This window comes from Vidua macroura, chromosome 21 (assembly GCF_024509145.1).
Source record: "Vidua macroura isolate BioBank_ID:100142 chromosome 21, ASM2450914v1, whole genome shotgun sequence".
Taxonomy (NCBI): domain Eukaryota; kingdom Metazoa; phylum Chordata; class Aves; order Passeriformes; family Viduidae; genus Vidua; species Vidua macroura.
In genome coordinates this window covers 5,970,912-5,991,979 of record NC_071591.1, presented here as the reverse complement: position 1 = coordinate 5,991,979, position 21,068 = coordinate 5,970,912, and the positions used below count along the sequence as shown (strand labels likewise).

The window sequence follows — 21,068 nt, the reverse complement described above, 5'->3', positions numbered from 1 at the left end:
CTCAGCTGGGACGGGGGCTCAGGGGGTCTCGGGGTCACTCACAAAGAATCATTGAATCAATCTGGTTCGAAAAGACCTCTAGTTCGAACAATCACCCCTGTGATGGAACACCACCATGCCAACCAGACCACGGCACTGGGTGCCATGTCCAGTCTTTACCCTTAAGCACCCCTGCAGTGTTGTTTTCGCAAAGTGAGCACTGCCCACGCCCCCGCTTGTCCCTGTGTCTCACCGGGCCACCGCAGTTCCTTCCGGGCCCGGCCCCCCGAGTCCCGCACAGAGGCTCGGACAGCGCTGGAGGCCCCGTCCCGCCGCGCTCGGGCCCGCCCGGCGCAGGGAGCCGTGTCCTGTGAGCGCCGTGTCTCAGAGCCGGAGCTGCCCGAGCCTCAGGTGCTGCCGCGCTTGGAAGGTCAAAGGATCTGGGATCACACACAGCGACCCTGCCGCCTGCGCTGCGCGCGGGATCAGCGCTCGGACACCACGGGGCGGAACGCGAGGCGGGCGTGCGGGACAGCGAGGGGAGCCGGGCTGGCCCCTCCCGGCATTTGCTCTGGGCTGTCGGGTCACTACAGCAGCGGGACAGAGCCCGGTGTCACACGGGGACCGTGGTGTTCCGGGGCGGGAGAGTCCCGGCGGGGCCGGGCTGTCCCGCTGTGTCACCCCGGGCTGTCCCGGGGCGGAGCGGGGCCGGCCGGGGGCGGAGCCGCCGCCGCCCCCGCCGCTCCTGGCGGGCTGACGTGGCCCGGGCGCGGGGCGGACATGGCGGACGGCAGCAGGCAGAGCCGGTTGGCCGCGGCCAAGAAGAAGGTGAGGGGCCGGGGGTCCGGACGGGACGGGACGCGACATGACGGAGCTGGGGGCGGCTGCGTACGGCGAGCCCCGCGCGGGCCGGACCCCGGGCCGGGCCGAGCGCGGCCTCTCCCGAGGGGCGCGGGCCGGGCCGCCGCCGCTCCCGAGCTCCGGGCCCGGCCGCGGTGGGGCCCGGGAGCCTGCGGGTGTCCGGGGCTGCGGCCCGGCCTTCTCGGCGGGCGGCCGGGGCGAGGCCGGGCCTGGGTGGCTGCGGTGCTGTGAGGGTTCCCCGGGCTGGGGTGCGGGTGTCGTGTACCCCCCGCCTTCCTTCCTCCCCCTCCCCGCCTTCCTTTTCTTCCCCTGTTTTTTCCCCGTATTTTTTCCCTCGGGGCGGCCCGGCCGCCTGCGTCCCGGCAGGATGCGCTTCTGTGTCAAAGTCACAGGAACGGGAAAGTGTCCTGAAGCAGTTCAGGCTTCCATTTTGAAATCCTACCAATAATGGGATCCTCCTTCGTCCTTCTCCTTCCCCCGCTGCCCCGCCGTGCCCTGCCCGGGGTGTGCGGGCCGGGGGTGCCGTTGTTTGCATAAACAGCTGCCGGGTCTGGGGCTCGGGCGTGCAGGAATTGCACAGAAATGCCGGCAGACCTGGCGGGATTCGAGTTACATCTTATCAGACCGGCACTTCCTGGGCGAAGTGGATGCGATTAAAAATCATTTGTAGGTTGTTTCTCCCCTTAGTTTGCAGTTGTTGCAGTGTCTGCTGTGGGGATTGCAAGTGTCCTTCATAAAATCTTTCGTGGAGTGGAAGATTTTACTATCAGGCAGTGCTTTCTCACTTTGCATGTAGGATTAATTGCACTTTATTAATTCTGCCTTATTGCTCTTATTTACAACCCTGAAAATCCCCCAAACCAGGAACAGCATTGGCTGTAAACAAAAGTTGAATGTTTACAACTCCTGTTATAAACCCATCACTTTAGTCTTAACTTTAGCATTCTCTGCACTTATTTTGATTCCTGTTTTTCTCCCATATTGATAAATTCATGGAAGATCATTCCTCTTGTCCTTACACTTGACCTGTATTTTTACCAGTGAAGTTAGGTTTTGAGGTTTTTTTGGGGTTATAGAAGGCATATTTTGTTTGGACTTCAGATTTGTCTTCTTCTGTTCACAGCTGAAGGAATATCAGCAGAAGAACAGCCCTGGAGCAACTGCAGGAACTAAGAAAAAACGCAAAACTAAGGAAGGCAGCAGACCTGCGACTCCCACCACTGATGACCAGCAGCCTCCAGAGAATGTGAGTGTCTTTCTCTGAAATCATTTGCCACCTCCCTCTTCTTTGCTTTTCTGGACAATCTGACCGGAGCTGGAAGTGGTTGTGCTGGGGTAAGAGCTGAGTGGTGTAGGTGCTGTATGAAGTGTGCTACAGCAGTTGGCAGCTGCCTGTTGGAAGGTGCAGCTGGCGTTGGAGGCTGTCCGAAGGTGCCCGGGGTGTGCCCAGAGCTGCTGGGCTGAGGCGTGTGGTCCTCACGCTCACGAGCTGGACGAGGCTGGTTCCTTGGCTGCCTTGGATTGACATTTTCTCTCTGTCCTTCTCTGAGCCGTTTCTCTTTCCCCTTTTCTTTCGCCTCCTGTAGATTCAGAACATTCTGAAGGTGCTGGTGTCAGACCTTAACCGCTCCAATGGGGTAGCCATACCCTCATTGGACAAGAGGAAGGTGAGGCAGTGCTTGTGTCCCTTGCAGAGACTCGCTCTCTCTCCTGCATGCTTCGGGTTCTGTTCACACTCAGCTCCATCTCCGGGATGGAGCCTTGTCCTCACATATCCATTGTCAGTTGCTTCAGTTTTGTTGCTGTTTTTATTAACATGGAGCTCTTTGTTACCATTGCTTGTTAAGTGCCTGTTTCCTTCTGGTTTGTGTCAAAGTTATCATGTCAAAAAGTGAGCTTGTCAAAAAGTCTTTCTTGAGACAGCTGAGCTTGGAGGAAAACAGGAATTTGGGGTGAGGCAATAAACTCATTTATAACAGCTGAGGAAAACTGCACTAGGAAGAAGTAGTGATTCCTTATTCTGTATTTCTCCTGCTCTTACTGTCATTGCTTTGTTTCCTGGAGCTTGGTTTCTGAAGGGCATGTTTCTGCTCATCTCCAGGCAAACAGCTGCACTGGCTGGTTATTCCAGCCACCCATTTTATGACAGGCGATGAAGCTGGCACAGGTGATGTACAGTCTGGCAAGTACCAGGGGTGTAAATATGCTTAGGCAGGAAGTCAGATACTTCAAAGCCAGGCATGTGCAGGCTTTAGCGTCTTCACATTCCCAAGATCCTGAAGAGGCAAGGGCAGGAAGTATGCCAAGAAGTAAGAGAAAGGTGTTCAGGAGCATACATGAACAGCCTTTTAAAACCACTTATTTTCAGACAGTTAGTTTATTTAAAATAAGGCCCAAACTGTGATAGGAACTCAGAGAAGTCAATTTTTGTAGCCGAGAATGTTCTTCCAGTTTTGTTGTACCAAAGCTCTGCTTTTCATTTTCATTTGCATTGTTTTGGTAGCTCATTTCCCTGCCATTGTTTCAATGTAGTTGTCATAAAGTAATTCATTGTTCTATTTAATGCATATCCATGGGTCTCCAGCAATAAATATAACTATAGTAATCACACGGGGTACCTGACAGATGAAGTGAAACCTACAAGGTGGAACGGAATTCCCTCTGAATTGCCTTTGTATCCTTTTTTGCTTTTTTTTTCTTTTGTGTGATGTCTGATACACAGCTGGACTGTGTTGTGTAGGTTCTGTACCAGCAGAATTGGAGTGAAGTGAAGACACACTGCCAGCTTTGGGGTGCTGGGTGTGCCTCAGAAAACTCGTGTTGTGACTGAAGTGTCACTGTTGTCCTGGGGACTGTTTTCAGTTAATACTTTTCAGCTCAGAGTAAGTTAAATATTGGAAAAAGAGACTTGTTTCCCATTGGAGGGTGAGATGAAGATAGGTGGTCCAGTGCTGTTGCTGAGGTGACACATAGCCTTGCAGTAAAGGCCTACCTGTGTCTACAGCTCTAGTAAAGTTCTGTAAAGGGAGAATTTATTGCTCTATTCATTCTTGTTTCCCTTTTTTTTTTTTTTTTTTTTTCTTTTTTTCTTCAGAGATACAGTTTGATCTGATTGGCTATTATGGAATTTTTAGATTGCTGTGCCTGGAGTTTTCAGAATTATTTCAAAACTAATCTTTAACTACAATATGTAATGAAAGAACAATTTCTCATTCCAGTTGCTGTCTTGTAAAAATCCCAAGTCAGGAAAATGCTGTTTAGAAACTATGCTAATAGGGCAGAAAAGCTGATAATTGGCAGCTGAGCTGCTGCTGCCATTGGTGTCTCATGTGAGGCAGAGCCCTCCCTTCTCTGTCACTTCAGCTTTCTTGGCTCTGAAACAGAGGAAAACCAGCAAAGTCAAAGCCTTTGTGTGAAAGCAAATGGATCCTACTACATGCTAAGCTGAGCAGAATTACTTTTTTATTCTACATTATTGGAATGTCACAAAGCATAATTTCCATATAAGTGTTTGCTTCTAATGCTTTCTGTTTCCAACAAATGCAATTATTCAAATAGTTTTGGGGTTTTTGACAGTTTATTACAAAACTGCTCCTTGTGAGGAAAGAAGGAAGGAGTTTTGTGGTTAAGGAACATTACTGGTTTCTGCATCTTGGAAGTATTAGGCAGAAAGAATGTTCTGATCAAAAGAAATTATCATTTTGAGATGCACTGGGGAATTAATTCTTCCTGTCCCTCTGATGTTTATATTGATGAGTGTGTGATTGATAAAGGTGAAGTAACCTTTAGCTGGAAGAAGTGAGGGAGTTCCTGACCTTCCTAATAAGCACCTAACATATATTGCTCCTTCAGAGCATCACTACCTGTCCTGCTAAAAAGCAATTCAGAATATTCTTGTTTTCCCTTTGTAGTCTTCCAACTTACTACCTTCATTAAATCTGTCTCCACTGTTGCTGTTTTAACCTTGCTGCTGGATTAGTGAGTGAAGTGCTGAGCAGGTAAACAGGGAATGCCAAAAGCGAGGGAGATTTCTTGGTTGCTGTGAAGTGCCAAGAAGGAAGTGACTGAAGTAAAAGGGAACTCTTCCAGGTGGAATTGCAGAGAGCTGCGATTCTCTCTTTTGTTTTGTTGTGTTTTTAAGTGATGACTTACTAAAGCTGGATGATGAAATCAATCAAATTACTGTAAAACACAAAAGCACTGCTGGACGTTTATGGCTCTAGTGCTGTGCAAGGAGATGAAACGGGTCAGTGCAGTGTGGCTTTGTAGAGGGGGCTGCAGATGCCATCCACCCTCCCACAGAGGCTGGATGAGAACTTGCTGTCCAGAAATAGTTTTTTGGCGCTTCTCTTTTCTATTTAGATTCTTCTAGTCATGGGATCCATGGCTGCAGCAGGGCCAAAGGCACCTGCTCCCAGCCACCCTCCCTCTGGCCTGTTTATAAATGTCCTGTTTCTAAACTGGTGGGTCATGGCATGTCACAAATTTCACCGAGTTTTAGACAGAGCACTTGGTCTGACTAACCCATTTCTCAAGTAGTCACTCTCCTGTTCTTTTCCATCTTCATTTGCATACAGTGATCTGTGTTTTCCCCAGGAACACCTCGAAGGTGGTGCTTTTCAAAGCACAGTGACATTTGGCTTTGCCCTTACTTGATTTTTGGTGAACCTTTTGCAGTGAATCTCGTGTGTGAACTTAGAGTTTGGGTGACATGATTGCTCTGTGTTAAAAAAGGGAGTTGGATTGCGGGACACTGGTTCTTTATAGAAGGACACACTCTGGGACAGTGTTTGTGGTTGATGCAGCCACCTCTTTGCCCTGGGGAGAACACAGGTTCCCTTCCACATGTTTCTTAATGACTGTTCACATCTGTCTGGTTTTCACAGGCAGGCCACAAGGTGATGTGTTGGTGTGTACGTTTGTTCATTTTGCATGAAGGCTGTAATCCTGTGCTGTGTTTTGTGACAGGCATACTTTGACAGTGATGTTGCCACTCGTAGTGCTGAACAGCTTGCTCCCGATGTCCCTGTGCTATCTAACAGCAACAGCCTCCCTAGTTGTGGTTCTGTTCTGCCTGCTCCTGAGAGCATGCAGCTGACACAGGTTTGTGAATTATCATCAATACTGCCATTGAACCATTGAGTATTGGTTAGTGATGCCACATTAGTGTGAAGAAAGATGACCTTCATAAATATGACATGACTAGTTCAGGTTTTCTCCTGTTAAAAATACTACATTCTCCACTCTCCATGCAGTCATCATCTGTCTGTGAGAGCAGAGGGAGTACTAGCAGGCCCGTGGCCCTGCAGCTTCCAAAGTTGTTTTCCTTCCCCTTCTCTCCTATTTCATTAGCTGAAAGTACCCTTAATAAGACAGGTCTCCAGTCCAATCAGTCTGTATTTCCTTTTGCTAATTACAGATTCAGTTGTAGTTTTTTTCCAGCAAAGTGTTGATTATCCTGATAAATAGGAACGGCAGACATAAAGCCTGATACACTTGAATTTCTCTATTCCAGGAAACCCAGACTCATACTACTCAGAAATGATGTTAAAGCCAGGGCTGAGTTGGTGGTTTTAAGTTCATCTTCCTTTGGGAAGCAGTAATTACAGGAGCTGTGAAACTTGAGCCCAGGTGTAATCAGGTCTTAGTGACACATTCATAAGTGTGACTCCCATCTTTTACAGGCTTGTAAGTTTTTATGTTTTAATCCACAGATGAATGAAGCTGAGGATCATAAAAATGCTTTGGATGAGAACAGGTGAGTGCCTGTGTTGGCTTTGCAACAGGATCCCAACAAATTAAGGTTTTATTCCTGCCCCAGTGCTGTGCTGATTTGGGCAGCTCTCTGGGAGAGGTCATTCATTGCCAGATCTTTGTTCCCAGGTCTTTCTCGTCAACAGAGGGTCTCCGTCAGTTGTCTGAACAACTCAATGGCCTGGTTTCCCAGGTACTCCTTTTCATCCATTTGTCCCATTAATTCTTTTGGTGTTTGATGTGGAACTTTAAGCAGACAGCTCAAGGAAATAGTCTTCAATCTCAGAGACGTCTGAGCCATCCTACTAACCAATGTGATACTTAAACATTGAGGAGCAAAAAATCCTGGTTTAGGAATTTAAGGTTTCAGCTTAAATTTCTTCAGTAGGAAGAAAAACAGAGTGGGATGCATGAATTGTAGTATTCATGGAAAGATGTACTCTTGATTTACTGGAAAAGAATATGAAGTCAGTCTGAATAATTCACATCAGCTTGTCACAGGGGCAGCCAGCGTCTATCCTGAGCCAGAAAAGTGTTTTCTGTGCCTGTGTGTGGTTGTTTGAAGTGACAGGTGCTATAAGGAGTGTTACACTTATAATGGGATGGATCTTACCTAATAGTGATTTGCTTTGAGGACTAAAACTGACTTACTTGATTTACTTCTAGTCTACATCGTATGTGAATGGAGAAAGTGCTGTTTCTTCCACAAATATTAAGGAAATGGAAGTAAGTTGTTCTCAGTCTATCATGTTTGTTATTTTTCTTATTTGCTGCTGTTGATCACTTGTTTGGATTCTGTGCTTACAGCAGTGTTAGTGAGGCCTAACTGAATGCACCGGTCACATACATCACTGTGTAGTGTCACCTGGGGCTGTAAGTGGGTAGTTGTGATCACAACAGTCAGAGGCAGTTATTAGAGATGTTCCCAGTTTGGGGACTGGGGATAATCTGGCTTCCATGCAACTGCAGTTCTTATTTCTGATTCACTTTTATGTCAAAATGAGGCCTCAGCAGAAACGGATAAAATAGGTTGACATCCCAGCTGCTTTTGTTCAAACCACAGATTTTGTTTTGTTTGGAGAATCTGATTATATCAAACTGTGATAATGATTTATTTTTCTGTCCTTTTTAATTATTGCTTTTTTCCTTCCCTCCTCCTCTTCTGCTCCTTCCTTTTTCTCCTATATGCATGTGCCCGTCAGACACGTTACCAGGAGCTGGCAGTAGCCCTGGATTCCAGCAATCTAACTAACAAACAGCTCGTTACAAAGATAGAGGAATTGGTAAGAAACAATCCAACCAACCAGTTTGACATTGTCTTTGCTGCTCCTCCACGCTCTCTGGGTGTCTGCAAGGGTACGGGTTCCCTCACAGTGCCACAAGGAAGGCTGCTCACACAGCACTTTGAATGGAACAAAGTGGGCCAGGTGGAAAACCTGTGAGAGGATCAAAGCCTAAGGCCTCTTGTGCGTGTGGTGGCTCATCTGAGGAAGCAGCAACAGAGTTTTGTTGTTTCCATTTAAGTGTGCTCTGTTGATGTCCTCACACTGTCCCTGGATGATAAGCATCCTCATAAAACAGCTATTTCTGGTCCTGGTCTGAATCCTTGAAACACAGAATTCTGGTGCTGGCAGCAGTGTGAAAACCTGTTTCTGCAGGTGGTGATGCTGTTCTAAATATATCAGCAGAGTGGGAGCAATAGGTCCAAGAGAGCCTGGGGCTGTTTTCTGATGATATCCTCAGCTTCTCTTGGCACAATGAATGAACTGCTTTGTCCTGTGGCCTGCATGGATTCCTGCTGCTGCTTTTCAGCCTTCAGCCTTAACACTGCAAAAAATGCAACTAAGTGGATCTGTTCCAGACTGAAAAGAGCCTTTCTTGTGTGAAATACTTTCCCCCATTTTGTTCCTCTCTAAAACTACGCTTTTCCCAAAGTTCAGCATTTCCCAGTGTACCCCATGACCCCTCTTTTTGTTTAATTTTTTGTTTTGGGTTATTTTTGTTCTGTTCTTTTTCTTTTTGTGTTTTAGTTGGGCTGCAGAGGTACAGTGCATTGCCCACCCAGGATTCTCATTGTTTGCCAGCTTTTCTGTTTGTCTGGAACTCTGTAGAGCCTTTGCTGCATTTGTGCTCTTGCCTTTGCTTTTCCTGGTTGTGTGCTGGCATTGCTAAAATCAAAACCTCATCACCTTTCCATCTGCAGTCATGTTTCAAAATGCACTGAGGTAGTAGTGGTAATAAAGAAACACCTTGGCAATATTCATCATTTGGGAAAGAGGAAAAATACTAATTATGTAGTTACTTAAGAAGCATCTGTGAGAAAACTGCCAGGGGGACAAGAGCAGCAAAGGGCGAGCAGGGTTTGTCCCCTTCACACCTGTAGATGCACTTTGTGCAGTCACAGATCTCCAGTGTTTCACCCATAAGACTGAAATTGGCTGGGACAGAATTATCCCTTTCCTTGCATCTGGCTTCAGCTCTGTCTCATACCACCTTGGTGGGAGCCTGCCAATGTACGTGCAGCTCTGCATGACTTGGCCAGTTGTTAACTGGGATAGAGGTCTAAGGAACCACTTAAAGGAAAGGACTTTTGCTTTGGGATTTAGGTATTTGTCTTTTATTAAAAACATTTTTGCTGATTTTCCTAACACACCAGTTTCACTTTGGTTAATTGCATAGATGTGGGATATTGCAAGTTTAAACTGAAGTTGCTGGATGCTCAGATAGGAACACAGAGGGGTTTCAGCAGAAGTATTGGAGGAGAACTGTGATAATGTACTGGACAACGAAAAACATATCACATGTATTAGTGAAGGGAGCCCCAAACTTCTTACTCTTAATAGCTAAGATGAACTTCCTAGTCTTCTACAGAAATGGAAATTCTCCTTGCATTAACTAGGCATATATCCTACTTCATCAAAGTGAAAATATATTTCAGCAATACGAGAATATTTTCTCTTAATATTGGTGCATCAATTTTCTTCCATAGAAACAGCAGAACCAAGAAGCAGTGAATCAGCTGGAGAAGGTAAAGTGTGTCCTATTTTTGGATAGATACAGAAATAGGTATCTATTTCTCTGAGGAGTAGAAAACACAATGGATTGTGGCACAAGAGTGCATGATCTTGTATTGTGTTAGATTCAGTTTTATTTGTAGCATAAAGTTTAATATTTTGACTTCACGAGTTGGGCCTGACAGGCAGCATTCTTATTTTGACCAAAGCTAATATTTAAATGCTCAAGTTGGACGAGTGCAGTGGGGGCAGGAGGTTACAGTTTAGGTCCTTGCCAGGAGCTTCCATTCCAACACTGCCACGTGTGTGCTGCAATGATTGCACTGTGCTGTTGCTGCTGGTCTGGGATGGAAAAATGATTAAGTAATTCAAATAACGGAAGATTAAGCATGTCTTGAAAAATACTGGCATCACTTAGATGCCAGAAATAGTACCAATTAATTCCTGTTTTTTTAGTTTGACGTAAAACAAGGGTTAACCATCTGCACATTTGTGCTGACCAAGCATTATTTGTTTCTACAGGAAAAGAAGGAGTTTGAACAGAAATTTTCTAAAGAGCAAGCAGCACTGAGGGAACAGTTACAGGTAAGGCAGAGCCTCCCTTACAGTAATATCACCTGACTTCTGCTGTTTTGTGGATTATTGAGCACTCATAGTCCTTATCCTGGAAGGCAGAAGTCCATTCCTTTAGCAAAACTGAGTGTCAGCCAGACTGTACTTAACTGCAAGAGCTCTTTACTGAATTGTCCTTTTGTGACAACAGTGATGTTGCAGTGGCAAGCAAAGAAGTTTTGTGCTGAGCTGATTTTCCTTTCCTGAAGGTTCATATCCAGACTATTGGAATTCTCGTTTCTGAGAAGTCTGAGTTGCAGACAGCCCTTGGCCATACTCAGCAAGCTGCACGGCAGAAATCAGGTACGTGACTGTCTCTGCAGCTCAGGCTGGTGGTTGAACTGTGGATGTCAAGTCACAAGCATGACAGTTGCTGGCAGCCAGCTCACAGCACTCCCTGACCCCTCCGTGAGCAGCCTTTGGCACTGGCCCTGCTGCTGTCATTGTAGCTGCCCCCAAATGGGAGCATGTTGGTCTCATGGCAGTCGAGGTTCTTTTGTGCATCACTAAAGCCTTGTCAGCTCTGTTGGGCCTGGTGACTACCCCAGACCATTCCTTTCTAATTCTTTTAAAACTTGGTTTCCCTTTTCTGCCCTGCCTCCCACACAGCTGTCATGTTAATCTAGGTCTTAGCTGAGCTTTTTATTCTGAACTACATTTGAGCAATTTATTCTAATAGGAAAAAAAAAAACAAAACAACCAAACAACATACTGTCTATTGTTCTGCAAAGGAAGTTTCATCATCTCCCTCTAAAAGTGAGGCAGGTAGTTAGAGAGAGCTGTGCTCCCAGGGCTGTTAGTGAATCACCTGTAGAGCCAGGAGTGGAGCCAGCTTTCCTTATTTACAAAGTTCTGTGCTGCCTGAAGAGCTTGTTGACAAAGTAGAAAGTGCTGTTCAGCCAGTTCCAAAACGCTTTTTGTGGTCTAGCCTCAACTGACTGTGCTCTGACTTGTCCAGGAGAAGCTGAAAGCCTTGCTGCCCGTTTACATTCGTCTCGCCAGCGAGTCTCGGAGCTGGAGCGCACTTTGTCCTCCATCTCCATGCAGCAAAAGCAGTCAGAGAAGGTAAGAGTCACCTCTGTTTATGCTTAACCAGCAGCTCTGCCTTTGGCTGTTTGCTTATTACTACACTGCTGCAAAGTCTGCAGTCCCTGCTTGGAGAGGAGGCAGAAATTAACCTTGTTAATTGTTAATTAACCTTTTAAAGCCCTGTATTCCCCATGATCAAGGCAAACTTATTCAAGTTTCTGTGACTAATCATATGGTCCAGTTGGTGTCCTCAGATCTAGCACCTCACTTCATTAGTGGCAGCTCCACACAAGAGAGACGTCTTGTCCCAGAAATCTCCATCAAGCAACACACTTTAGTATTGTCTTTAATCCAGAAGTTTGCAGAAATACTGCAGCTTCACATTTGAAAAGACTGAGCAGACTTATTCCTGGAAAATTCAGGAGGGTCTAAGCAAACCTGTCCTGAAGTTTTTGCCAAAGTTATGACCTTGTCTGTTTTAGCTGATGTGTTAAAGGTGAATTGAAGTATTTTTAATACCTTATTTGTTTGGCTGAAGTCTATAGATGAATCAATAATTTCCTTTTTCTCCAGCATAATAAAGAGTTAGTGAAGGAGCGAGACAACCTGAAACTGGAACTGTACAAACGAAGGTAAGTCCCTTCTGCTCATTTCTGCAGAAATGCCCCAAAACAAGAAATGGCAAAGACCACAGGTGGTGACTTGGGAGGCTGGATATTCAATTAAAAAAAAAAAAAAATTAGTCACTAGATGTGATGTTTCTGTGATTACAGCTGCCAGGAAGCATTGGTTTGTAGATCTTTGACCTGGACATCAGCAGGCCCAGAGCCACTTTAATTTTTTGTTTGTTTTAGCAAAAGTAGTGAGGAAATAAAACAGCAGAATTCAGAGCTGTCAGAGAAAGTTCACTCCCTGGTGTCCCAGAACTCAGCTATGAAGTTGGATGTGGAAGATTTGCAGAAGAAATTGGAAATGGCTGAACTGATGATTCAACAGGTGAGGGCAGAGGACACTGATGACACTGCCACACTTCCTTCTGAGAGAGGGGGCAAGACTTAACTCCTGGCTTTAAAGGAAGGCATGAAATCTCATCAGGACATCCTCCTAGGACAAAGCTTTCAGTAAGGCCTCAGGGGAACAGAAAAGTTTGTATTCTTTAAGGTGTTGGAGCTGTAAATTGATTGAAAAGTACACATTGATTGATAAGCAATGTGACATTAGTCTGCTAAAACTGTACAGTGAGAGAGGGTGAAATATGGAAATACAGCGACTTTTGGTTGTATCTGTTCAGGATTTTGGTTTTTTAGTTCTGTGGTCTCACTGAGTAACCAGCTGAGTAGGGGTGGTGTTTGTACCCACCAGTGGAAGGACAGTGGCAGCTTGAAGTCAGCTGGGGGAAGAATGCATGGAGACAGCTGTTAGTAGGTCAGAGAGCAAGCTTGGTGAAACCCTGAGCCTGGGAGGGAAGAAAATGATTTTTTTTTTATTCCTAGACTGTGTCTTAAGTTACCCTTGAAATTAAGCCAACTGCTGCTCTTCTGGGAAAAGTACTGTGCCTCAGCTGAATCAGCCTTGCTGCTCAGTCCACTGACATGCTCCAGACACTGGCTTTAAATTCCTGACATGTCTGACATCTTTTAAGGTCACAGCCTTTTATACTATCTGATATGGCTGTATAATGCAGACTCTGGAAATGCACACAATTTCTGAGCCAAAGTTTGATTGAATCCTATTTTCTTAATTAGAAAAATAGGTAATGTAAAATTGGTAGGGAGGAGCTGCCCAGTTCAGCCTGTTTTATAAGACTAAAATCTCAGCTTTTTGTTTTTAATCCCCCTGATTTTTTCACACTGAACTTCAGTATGAGTTGGAGCACTTTAAAGAACTGTAGAAGGTTACAACATGGATCATGTGGCAGGTTACTCTCAGGGGGAAAGGCTGTGCAGGAATTAACATTTTGCCTTAACTTCCTGATTTTTTAACAGTTCTCAAGCCAGGGAGGAAGTCTGGATGCAAACCAGCAGCTGCAGATGGCTCTGGAGGAGAAGGCAAGCCTGGAAACCCAGGTAGCTCAGGTAAGAGGTTGTATGAAATATGATCCAAATCTTGATGCCTGTAAGGAATCCTGTGGGGCAGAAAAATGTAGTCTGAGCTTTGCACTAACACTGGTTTCTTCAAGTTTTATCCCTTAAAGCAAATTTATTTAGTCAATATGATGTTGCTCGATTTTGTTTTGAACAGCTCTCAGAGTCACTCCACCAGCTGCAGGCAGAAAGGGATCAGTATGTGGAGAAACTGAGGGAGGAGGGGAGCGTTTGGCAGCAGCGGGTGCAGCAGCTCTCTGAGCAGGTAACCCCAGGGGCAGCATCCCAGCTCTGGACAAACACAGGCAGCAGGAAATGCCCCATGAACATTGTTGTAATTTTCATTTGTGTGGCCTTGCAGGTCCACACAATGGCAGAGGAGAAGGAGAAACACATGGCCAAAATTCAGGAGCTGGAAGACAATGTTACAGAGCTATTGAGCACATCAGGTAGGGCTTCCAAAGTGAGGCTTCCCACTGCAGAGTGGAGCTGGATGACTCTGTCCTACTGTGCAGATGCTTCTGCAGGAAACAGGAGGTGTATGTAGGTCTGATGCTGGGAAGGCAGATGGAGACAGGTGACCCTAAGAACCCTTTTCTTCTGGGAAAGAGGAGAAAAAGTGAACTCCTGCAATGAATGGACCAGCAGACTGGTTATGTCTGTAGTATTGGCCTGACTGTGCTGTCAGCCTCTCTGGCCTAAGAGTTTGGGAAGGCAGGATGCTCCTGCTAGGGCTGTGAGGGAGTCAGCAGCAGACAGCAGGATGCTATGCTTGGGTTTAGGGTAGGTTTGCTCTTTGTTCCTCTTAGTGCTGCGCACTGAGGATTGGATGCTGCAGCTGCTGATCCCTTCTGGGTCACAGAGCCCTATGGGTTGGGGTGTGCTTTGTGTATACAGCAGAGATGTGTCTCACCCAGCCATTTTCCCTGTGACTGAGCCCCTTCTGATTGCATTTCCTCAGCAGTGAAGCCCATGGATATTGAGCCTGCCTCACCGCCGGGGCCCACGGCAGCTGAGCTCAGTCTGCAGGAGGAGATCCAGCGGCTGCAGCAGGAGAAGGAGGAGCTGCAGGGGCAGTACCAGGCCCAGGTCCGGGACAATGAGCAGCTGAGCCACCTCAACCGGGAGCAGGAGGAGCGGCTGCTGGAGCTGGAGAAGACCGTGCAGCGCTACAGCGAGGAGGCTGTGGACAGGCAGCAGATCCTGGAGGACATGCAGAGTGACAAGGCCACAATCAGTAGGGCACTGAGCCAGAACCGGGATCTGAAGGAGCAGCTGGCTGAGCTGCAGAATGGGTTTGTCAAACTGGTAGGTCTCTTCTGTGCATCCTTTCTCACTGCTTCCCTCACTGGTGCAATCCTTCTGTAGCGCAGATGTGAAAAACTGGCAGCAGCATTATCCCTCTCTTATCCTCCGAGACCATGGCTGCTCCATCCTTTGATATGTAGTACCATTCCAGGAGGTTCCCTCCAGTTCCTTACTCTCTCAGGTGCTCTAGCAGATGAACCAGTATCTTTGTCCAGAACTGTTTCCTTTTCCTTCTCATCCCCTGGCAGTCAGACTGTTTCTGTCCCTGGGTATTCCTCCTGCCCTTGTACCTGAAGATACCCATTTTCTGTTCCCTTGTATTTGCCCATGAGGAAGTTCTCAACAGTATTCTTTTCTGCTGGTGTCATTCTTACCCATCCTAGAGCTGAATCCTTACTCTTGCTTTGCTTCTTTCAATGTAACACTTCCCCTCTGGGGCCCTAGCAGACTGACACATGGTCTGGCTGTTGGGTTTTTTTTCTTTAGTCCTTTTTGAACTCCTTGTTTTTGCATGTCTGTGGCTCTCTTTGGGATATTCATACCACCCATCTGCTTTGGAGCTGACAAGCTGCATGATGTGCCAGGCCTCTTCTTGGCACTGTCCCAGCACTGATTCCCCTGTCTCTTTCCTTGTTCTTCTCCTATATTTTGAACCTTTCTTTAAGCTATTTACTGCCCTAAAGAGTGAATTTATGGCCCTCAGTTACAGTCCAGAAAAACACAAGGGATGGCACCCTGTTGTACTGGAAACTAGCATGGTTTATTGAGAGCCTTTCATGGTGGCTGGGGCAGTTTCCTTACACAGTCGTGTTTGTCTTGCAGACAAATGAAAACATGGAGGTTACAAGTGCCCTACAGTCAGAGCAACATGTAAAGAAAGAGCTGGCCAAGAAGCTTGGGCAGCTGCAGGAGAACCTGGCAGAGCTCAAAGAGACGGTGAGCACCAGCAGTGGGATGGCAGGGCTGGATTGTGCAAATTGCTGGCAACTTCCCAGACACTGATGGAAGGATGGAAATGGGTATTGCAAAGATCCAGCTGGGAGCCTTCCCTTGTCATCTGCTGCCTGATGTGGGGGACCAGCATGTGGGGGCAGATGGTGGCTGTCTGCCTGGTTGGTGGCTTTGGGGCAATGTTGACAGTTTGGATCATGTCACACGGATCAGCTTTTCAGGCAGAAAGGGTTTGATGCTGTGGTTTGACCTTGTTCTCTCAGCTGGAGCTGAAGACACAGGAGGCCCGTGGCCTGCAGGAGCAGCGGGACCAGTGCTACAGCCACCTGCAGCAGTACACCCTGGCCTTCCAGCAGCTCGCTGCCGAGAAGGATGAACTGCACAAGCAATTCCTGCTTCAGACACAGCTCATGGATCGCCTGCAGCACGAGGAGGTCCAGGGGAAGGTGACAGTAGAAATGCACTTGAAAGAGCTGCAGCAGACAAAGGTAACAGTAAAAAGGGACAAGTGGAAAGATGGGAGGTAACCAGTGAGAGATTTGGTCGGTCCCTTCCACCCTGGGCTGTGATTACACCCTCTGTCCTACAGATGAGTGGTACCTGTCTGGAGCAAAGTACTGCTTGTGTGTGTGTGTGTATGGTGCTACTGTCTGAAGATGGAGTGAGTATTTGCAGTCTGGCTTGTGCAGGTTTTTGTGATCCTCTACTTCTCTATTGCAGGAAAGTCTAGAAGCTGTAGCCAAGGAAAACAAAGAGCTGCAGGCCCAGATCAGTCAGCTGGCAGCAGAAATGGATGGCAGGATTTTGCACCAATTGGAGGGTGAGTGGCTGCATCAGGGAGGAGGCAGAGCTGGGTTCTCTGCAGCATTGCCTCCTTGTTCACCTTGCTTCTTTTACAGAAAGTGATGAAGCAATGACTGAAGAAATCCAAAAACCTTCTCTTGTGATCCCAGAGAAGTTTGAAAGCCATGAAGAAATGGTGAGTCTTAATGGTTAGAAAAGCCTTTGATTTTAGTTCTAAATAAGTATATAGAAAAGGAAACCAGTTAAATTGCAGAGAGGTTTATCAGCTGTTATCCTACCAGCTGAGTGCAGTCATGAGGGAAATGCAACATTCCTTGTGCATAGCAGCAAAGCCAAGACTTCTGCAGCATCTTTGCAAAACAGGCTGGAAGTCTGGCAGTGGTTTCCTTATGACAACTCAGCTGGCAGAGCAGCTCTTTAATGGGGCTTTGATGATGATGTTCTTTTTAGTTTGGAAGGCAATTTGGAAATGGTGTCAAATATCTACAAGATTTATCTGCAAGTACAGTCATAATACTGCAGTCAAACAGCTCTCAAGGGACCCAGTTTTTAACCTGCACTAATTGGGAATGAGAAGAGGCAGTAGCTGCTGCCTGGCTTAGTTCCAGGGCAGTCACAGAGTTCTTTGGTTTCACACCCATAAATAAAATGGGGTAAACTGTTACTCTGTCCTGAGATGCACCATAGATCCTGCTGAACACAGGGGAAGCACTAATGTCCACTCTAAAATTCTTCTTAGGTCACTTTCGTGACCTCTGCCATGTCCCAAGTGGAGCAGGAGCGAGAAGATCTGAGGAAGCAGCTGGCTGCTCAGAAGCAGCAGTGCAGAACCCTCCTGCAGCAAATCACAGCTCTTAGGCAGGAGCAGCAACATCACGTCATGCTGGATGGAGGTAAAGTCTCGGTACAGTTTGGGGACAGTGTGACCATGAGGTGCTGGGCCAGCTGGCCATGGCTGCTCTGAGACAGACCTTTGGGTCTGTGAGTGCATACTGCCCCAGGAGAAACTGTAAATTGCACACATCCCTTCCAGGCTCCATTATGGATACTGTTCCGGTGGAGGTTCACGAGGCTTTGAAAACTGCGATGGACAAGCTACAGGTAAGCAAAGCATCTCATGTTGGTTCAGCCCTATTACACTGCTCAGCTAGACTAGGATCCAGTGTCAGACAAACAACACAAACAGATTGCAGGGGAATAAGCAGCAGATGTTCCATAAAAAGATGCTCCATCCTAAAAAGCTTGCTCACTGCTTGGTTGTAAAGGAGCAGGATTTGTTCCCCAGGCTCACACCAGTGTCAGGGGGGTGTTATCTTTAGCACAGGTGTTGTCTGTGCGTGAGCAGCCCAGGTGACTGACCCCATTCCGTGTGTGCAGTTGCGTTTCACAGAGCTGATGCGTGAGAAGGCTGACCTGAAGGAGCGGCTGGAGGAGCTGGAGCACCGCTGCATCCAGCTGTCCGGAGAGACTGACACCATTGGTATGTTTGGGCTCAGTGCTTATTGATGTGGGGTCCCCAAACAGCTTTTGGAGCTGGAGCCCTCAAACTACCAAGCCCTCCATGTCTCCTACTGCTGCCTAACTGGGCTAGGTCTCCACTCCAGGGCTGCATTTCCTGAGTTCTCATGCCTTGTACCTCACTTTAGGGCTTGTACCCCAATCTTGCACAGTCCTGAGGTTTCTCTTGTGTTCCAGGGGAGTACATTGCACTGTACCAGAGTCAAAGGGCTATCCTCAAACAGCGGCATCAGGAGAAAGAGGAGTATATCAGCAGGCTGGCTCAGGATAAGGAAGAGATGAAGGCAAGGACTCTTTTCTGTGGTACTGCTGCAAGCAGGGTGGGCCTGGGGTGTGGAAACCTTTGTGTGTTCATTTGCTAATTCTGTGACAGGAGTAGGACTGCAAACTGCAGTGCTGTGTTTGTGTGCATGTTTCATGGGCTTTCCTTTACTTTGGTACAGATGAAACTACTGGAACTGCAGGACTTAGTGATGCGCCTGGTCAGGGAAAGAAATGAATGGTACAACAAGTATGTAGCAGCTGCTCAGAACCCAGAGCTGCTGGCAAACCAGACTGAAGGTGTGCTTCCAGCAGAGAGGCGCATTGAGCTGAACGCCACCGACGGAGCAGGTAAGCTGCAGCCAGGACAAACTGTGCAGGGGGAACAGCCCCTGCTCTCAGCCTTGTGTGTGGATGGGAGGAGTTACCTGCCTGCCTTGTCTGTGCTCCTTGCAGGGTTACGAGAGGTGAATCTGTCAGATGAAGCAGAACAAGAGGCTGCTGTTCATCAATCTGGTTTCCCCCCTGCTGACAGTAAAGCTGCTCAGCCAAACCAAGAGGACCCCACAGCAAAGCAAATAATGCAGCTTCTCAGAGAAATCCAGAACCCTCAGGAGAGGCTGGGCTCCCTGCTGGAAAACCCATGCATTCCCTTCTTCTACCGTGCTGATGAGAACGATGAGGTCAAAATCATGGTAGTTTAAGTGGTGCTATATCTTACTGACAGCAACTTTCTGTGGGCCTGAAAGGACTTGATGGACTTGTACGTGCCCATACCTCTGCTCAGTGCCCTTGGTGAGAACAGATTCCTAAAGACATCAGTAAAGAGAGATTGTACCAGATGGAACTCAAGCATCAGACCTCATCTTCTCTTTCTCTTTTCTCTGTTACTTGGTGTGCTTGGAGTACAGGCAGAGTCTTAACTCATCCTGGGAGGCAGCTGGTGCTGCCACATCACCTAGGCCAGGCCCAGACTCGGGGCAGAGGGAGTCCATGACTTTTGGCAAAACGACTTAATCCCTTGTCCCAGACTCTGCTGCCACAGGAGCTTCACATGGTTCTGATCCAACACTCATGCCTGTCATCAGCCCAGTTCCTTCCAGGGCTCCCAAAGTAACTAACTGTTCTGGTAATGGACTCTTTGGACTCTCAGCAGGTTGGGTTTGTTTTCATACTACGTATTCTAAACTCCCCCTTGCTGCTGCAGCCCTGCCTCTTGCACCTGTATTTCTGAACAGGCCCCCAGCAAGCAGCTCCTGGGCAGCACAGCCCTGTCTGTTCTCATTGCCAGGGGAAGGGACCGATGGGAGCCTCGAGGGGTCTTTTGGTTACTTGACAAAGCTTTATGTGATTCTTGGGAGTGGGGTGGAAATGTAACTGCACTTTGAAGGATGATGTGTTTCACTTGTATGTGTCTGAAGGTTTTATTTATTTTAAGAAATGGGAGAAATTAAGTAAAAGGAAACCACTTAATAAACATGCTTCGTTTTGAATTTCTGGACTTCAGGGGGTTCTAGTTCTCCATCCCTGAACTTTCCTCTTCTCCCATTTTGGTAAGGATTGCAGGAGATAAGTGCAAAACAAGATCCCATGGCCCATGTTTAAAGTCCTGGGACATACAGCAGCAAGTGTGGTAGTACGTGGCCCTGCCTTGAAGCCGTAGCCCTGATTCTAAGGAGGAAATAGAACATGGAGGGAGAAGAGCACTCCGTGAAAGAGCAGCATAACAAATCTGGGTGTGGAAGTTTATGCCATGTGAATTGCATCTCAATATCCTGCAACTGATTCTGCATTCAGGCAAGAACTGTCTGGTCGTAGCATGGGTGGTGTCAACAGTGGAGTTTTGAAGGAAACCACAGGGGAGGTTAAAGGGAGCTGATCATTGGAGCTGTGTAATCAAACACAGAAGTTTGGGCTGGTGCCTGAAGCAGCATCAGCTTCCACCCTGTTTACCTGCTGAGATACAAGATGGAAGCACAGGAACACAGATTTGTGTCTGTTCAACAGGAGAGATGGTTCACACAGCACAATCAGTGCTTCCCTGTGAGCCCCCAGGGGAAGCTGGTTTTTGACCTCCTTTCATTTAAATGGCATAAGTGGTGTCAGTCTTACCTCAGCACAAGTGATTGGGCTCCCCAGAGCATGGGGTATGTACATCCTGTATCTGTGTAAATAGTGTTATGTTCCTTGAAGAGAGACTAAGCCTGTTCAGTGTTTACAGCTGCTCAGGCTATTCATTAATCTGTATCATAACTAAAAGGAGAAGAGCTGTGATTTAAGACAGAATATTACTGTAAAAGGAATAAATAGTTATTGGGTGTTTACTCTAGAACTGTGAAGGAGACAAGACCAGTGAAGAAGTTCTGTGGTCTGTTGCAGAGGTGACTTAACCCCGTTACAAATTTGCTTTCTGAATAAACTTATTCAGAGGGGCACTGACTAGAGGTATTTCTTTTGCACAGACCACCTTGAAATTTGGCCAGAAAAAGAGAAGAATGAATTCTTTATTGAAAGCACCTGTCCTGACAGTGATGCTGTTTTCACTGAGCTTTCATGAATGTTTTCTATAGAGACTCCTGACAAGCCTGAGAGGTGGCTCTTGGCTAGCATTTCATATAATTTCTGGCTTCAGATTAATTTTTTACCCTGACCCCTTTCAGGAGTGATTCCTGGACCTCACCTTTACTGAATGTCTACTCCACAAGCACTCCAAGCAAAAATCCTTTTTAAGAAGCAATTTGTGTGCAGACTCCCACCTTCTGTATGCCTCATCTCTGAAGCACCTCCACACAATTCCTTCTGCACAGGGATTTACCTTTCTGCACCTGATGAGCTGTTTCACTCTACTGCAGCTCCTGAACACTCAGTGCTGATGCAGATCTGCTCCACCTTC

At 47.0% G+C, this 21,068-nt stretch overlaps 1 protein-coding gene across 7 annotated transcripts; it reads left to right on the top strand.

Annotated features, from left to right (window-relative positions):
- The first annotated feature begins 270 nt into the window (after positions 1–270).
- Positions 271–19,668, top strand: GOLGA2 (golgin A2). 7 transcript variants are annotated; one of them, XM_053996601.1, is made up of 28 exons: positions 271–807; positions 1,964–2,086; positions 2,427–2,507; positions 5,809–5,943; positions 6,555–6,598; positions 6,724–6,787; positions 7,261–7,320; positions 7,797–7,877; positions 9,584–9,622; positions 10,131–10,193; positions 10,430–10,523; positions 11,179–11,285; positions 11,823–11,881; positions 12,104–12,245; positions 13,235–13,324; positions 13,491–13,598; positions 13,695–13,782; positions 14,298–14,641; positions 15,464–15,577; positions 15,856–16,080; positions 16,313–16,412; positions 16,492–16,571; positions 17,136–17,289; positions 17,430–17,497; positions 17,774–17,876; positions 18,092–18,198; positions 18,358–18,526; positions 18,632–19,668. In XM_053996601.1, the coding sequence occupies exons 1-28, from the start codon at positions 760–762 to the stop codon at positions 18,877–18,879; spliced, it is 3,138 nt and encodes a 1,045-aa protein (XP_053852576.1). In that variant the 5' UTR covers positions 271–759; the 3' UTR covers positions 18,880–19,668. The 7 variants fall into 7 exon arrangements, with proteins under 7 accessions (XP_053852576.1, XP_053852575.1, XP_053852578.1 ...); XM_053996600.1 differs by having other exon boundaries at positions 14,295–14,641; XM_053996603.1 differs by lacking the exon at positions 2,427–2,507 and having other exon boundaries at positions 14,295–14,641.
- The last annotated feature ends 1,400 nt before the right edge of the window (positions 19,669–21,068 follow it).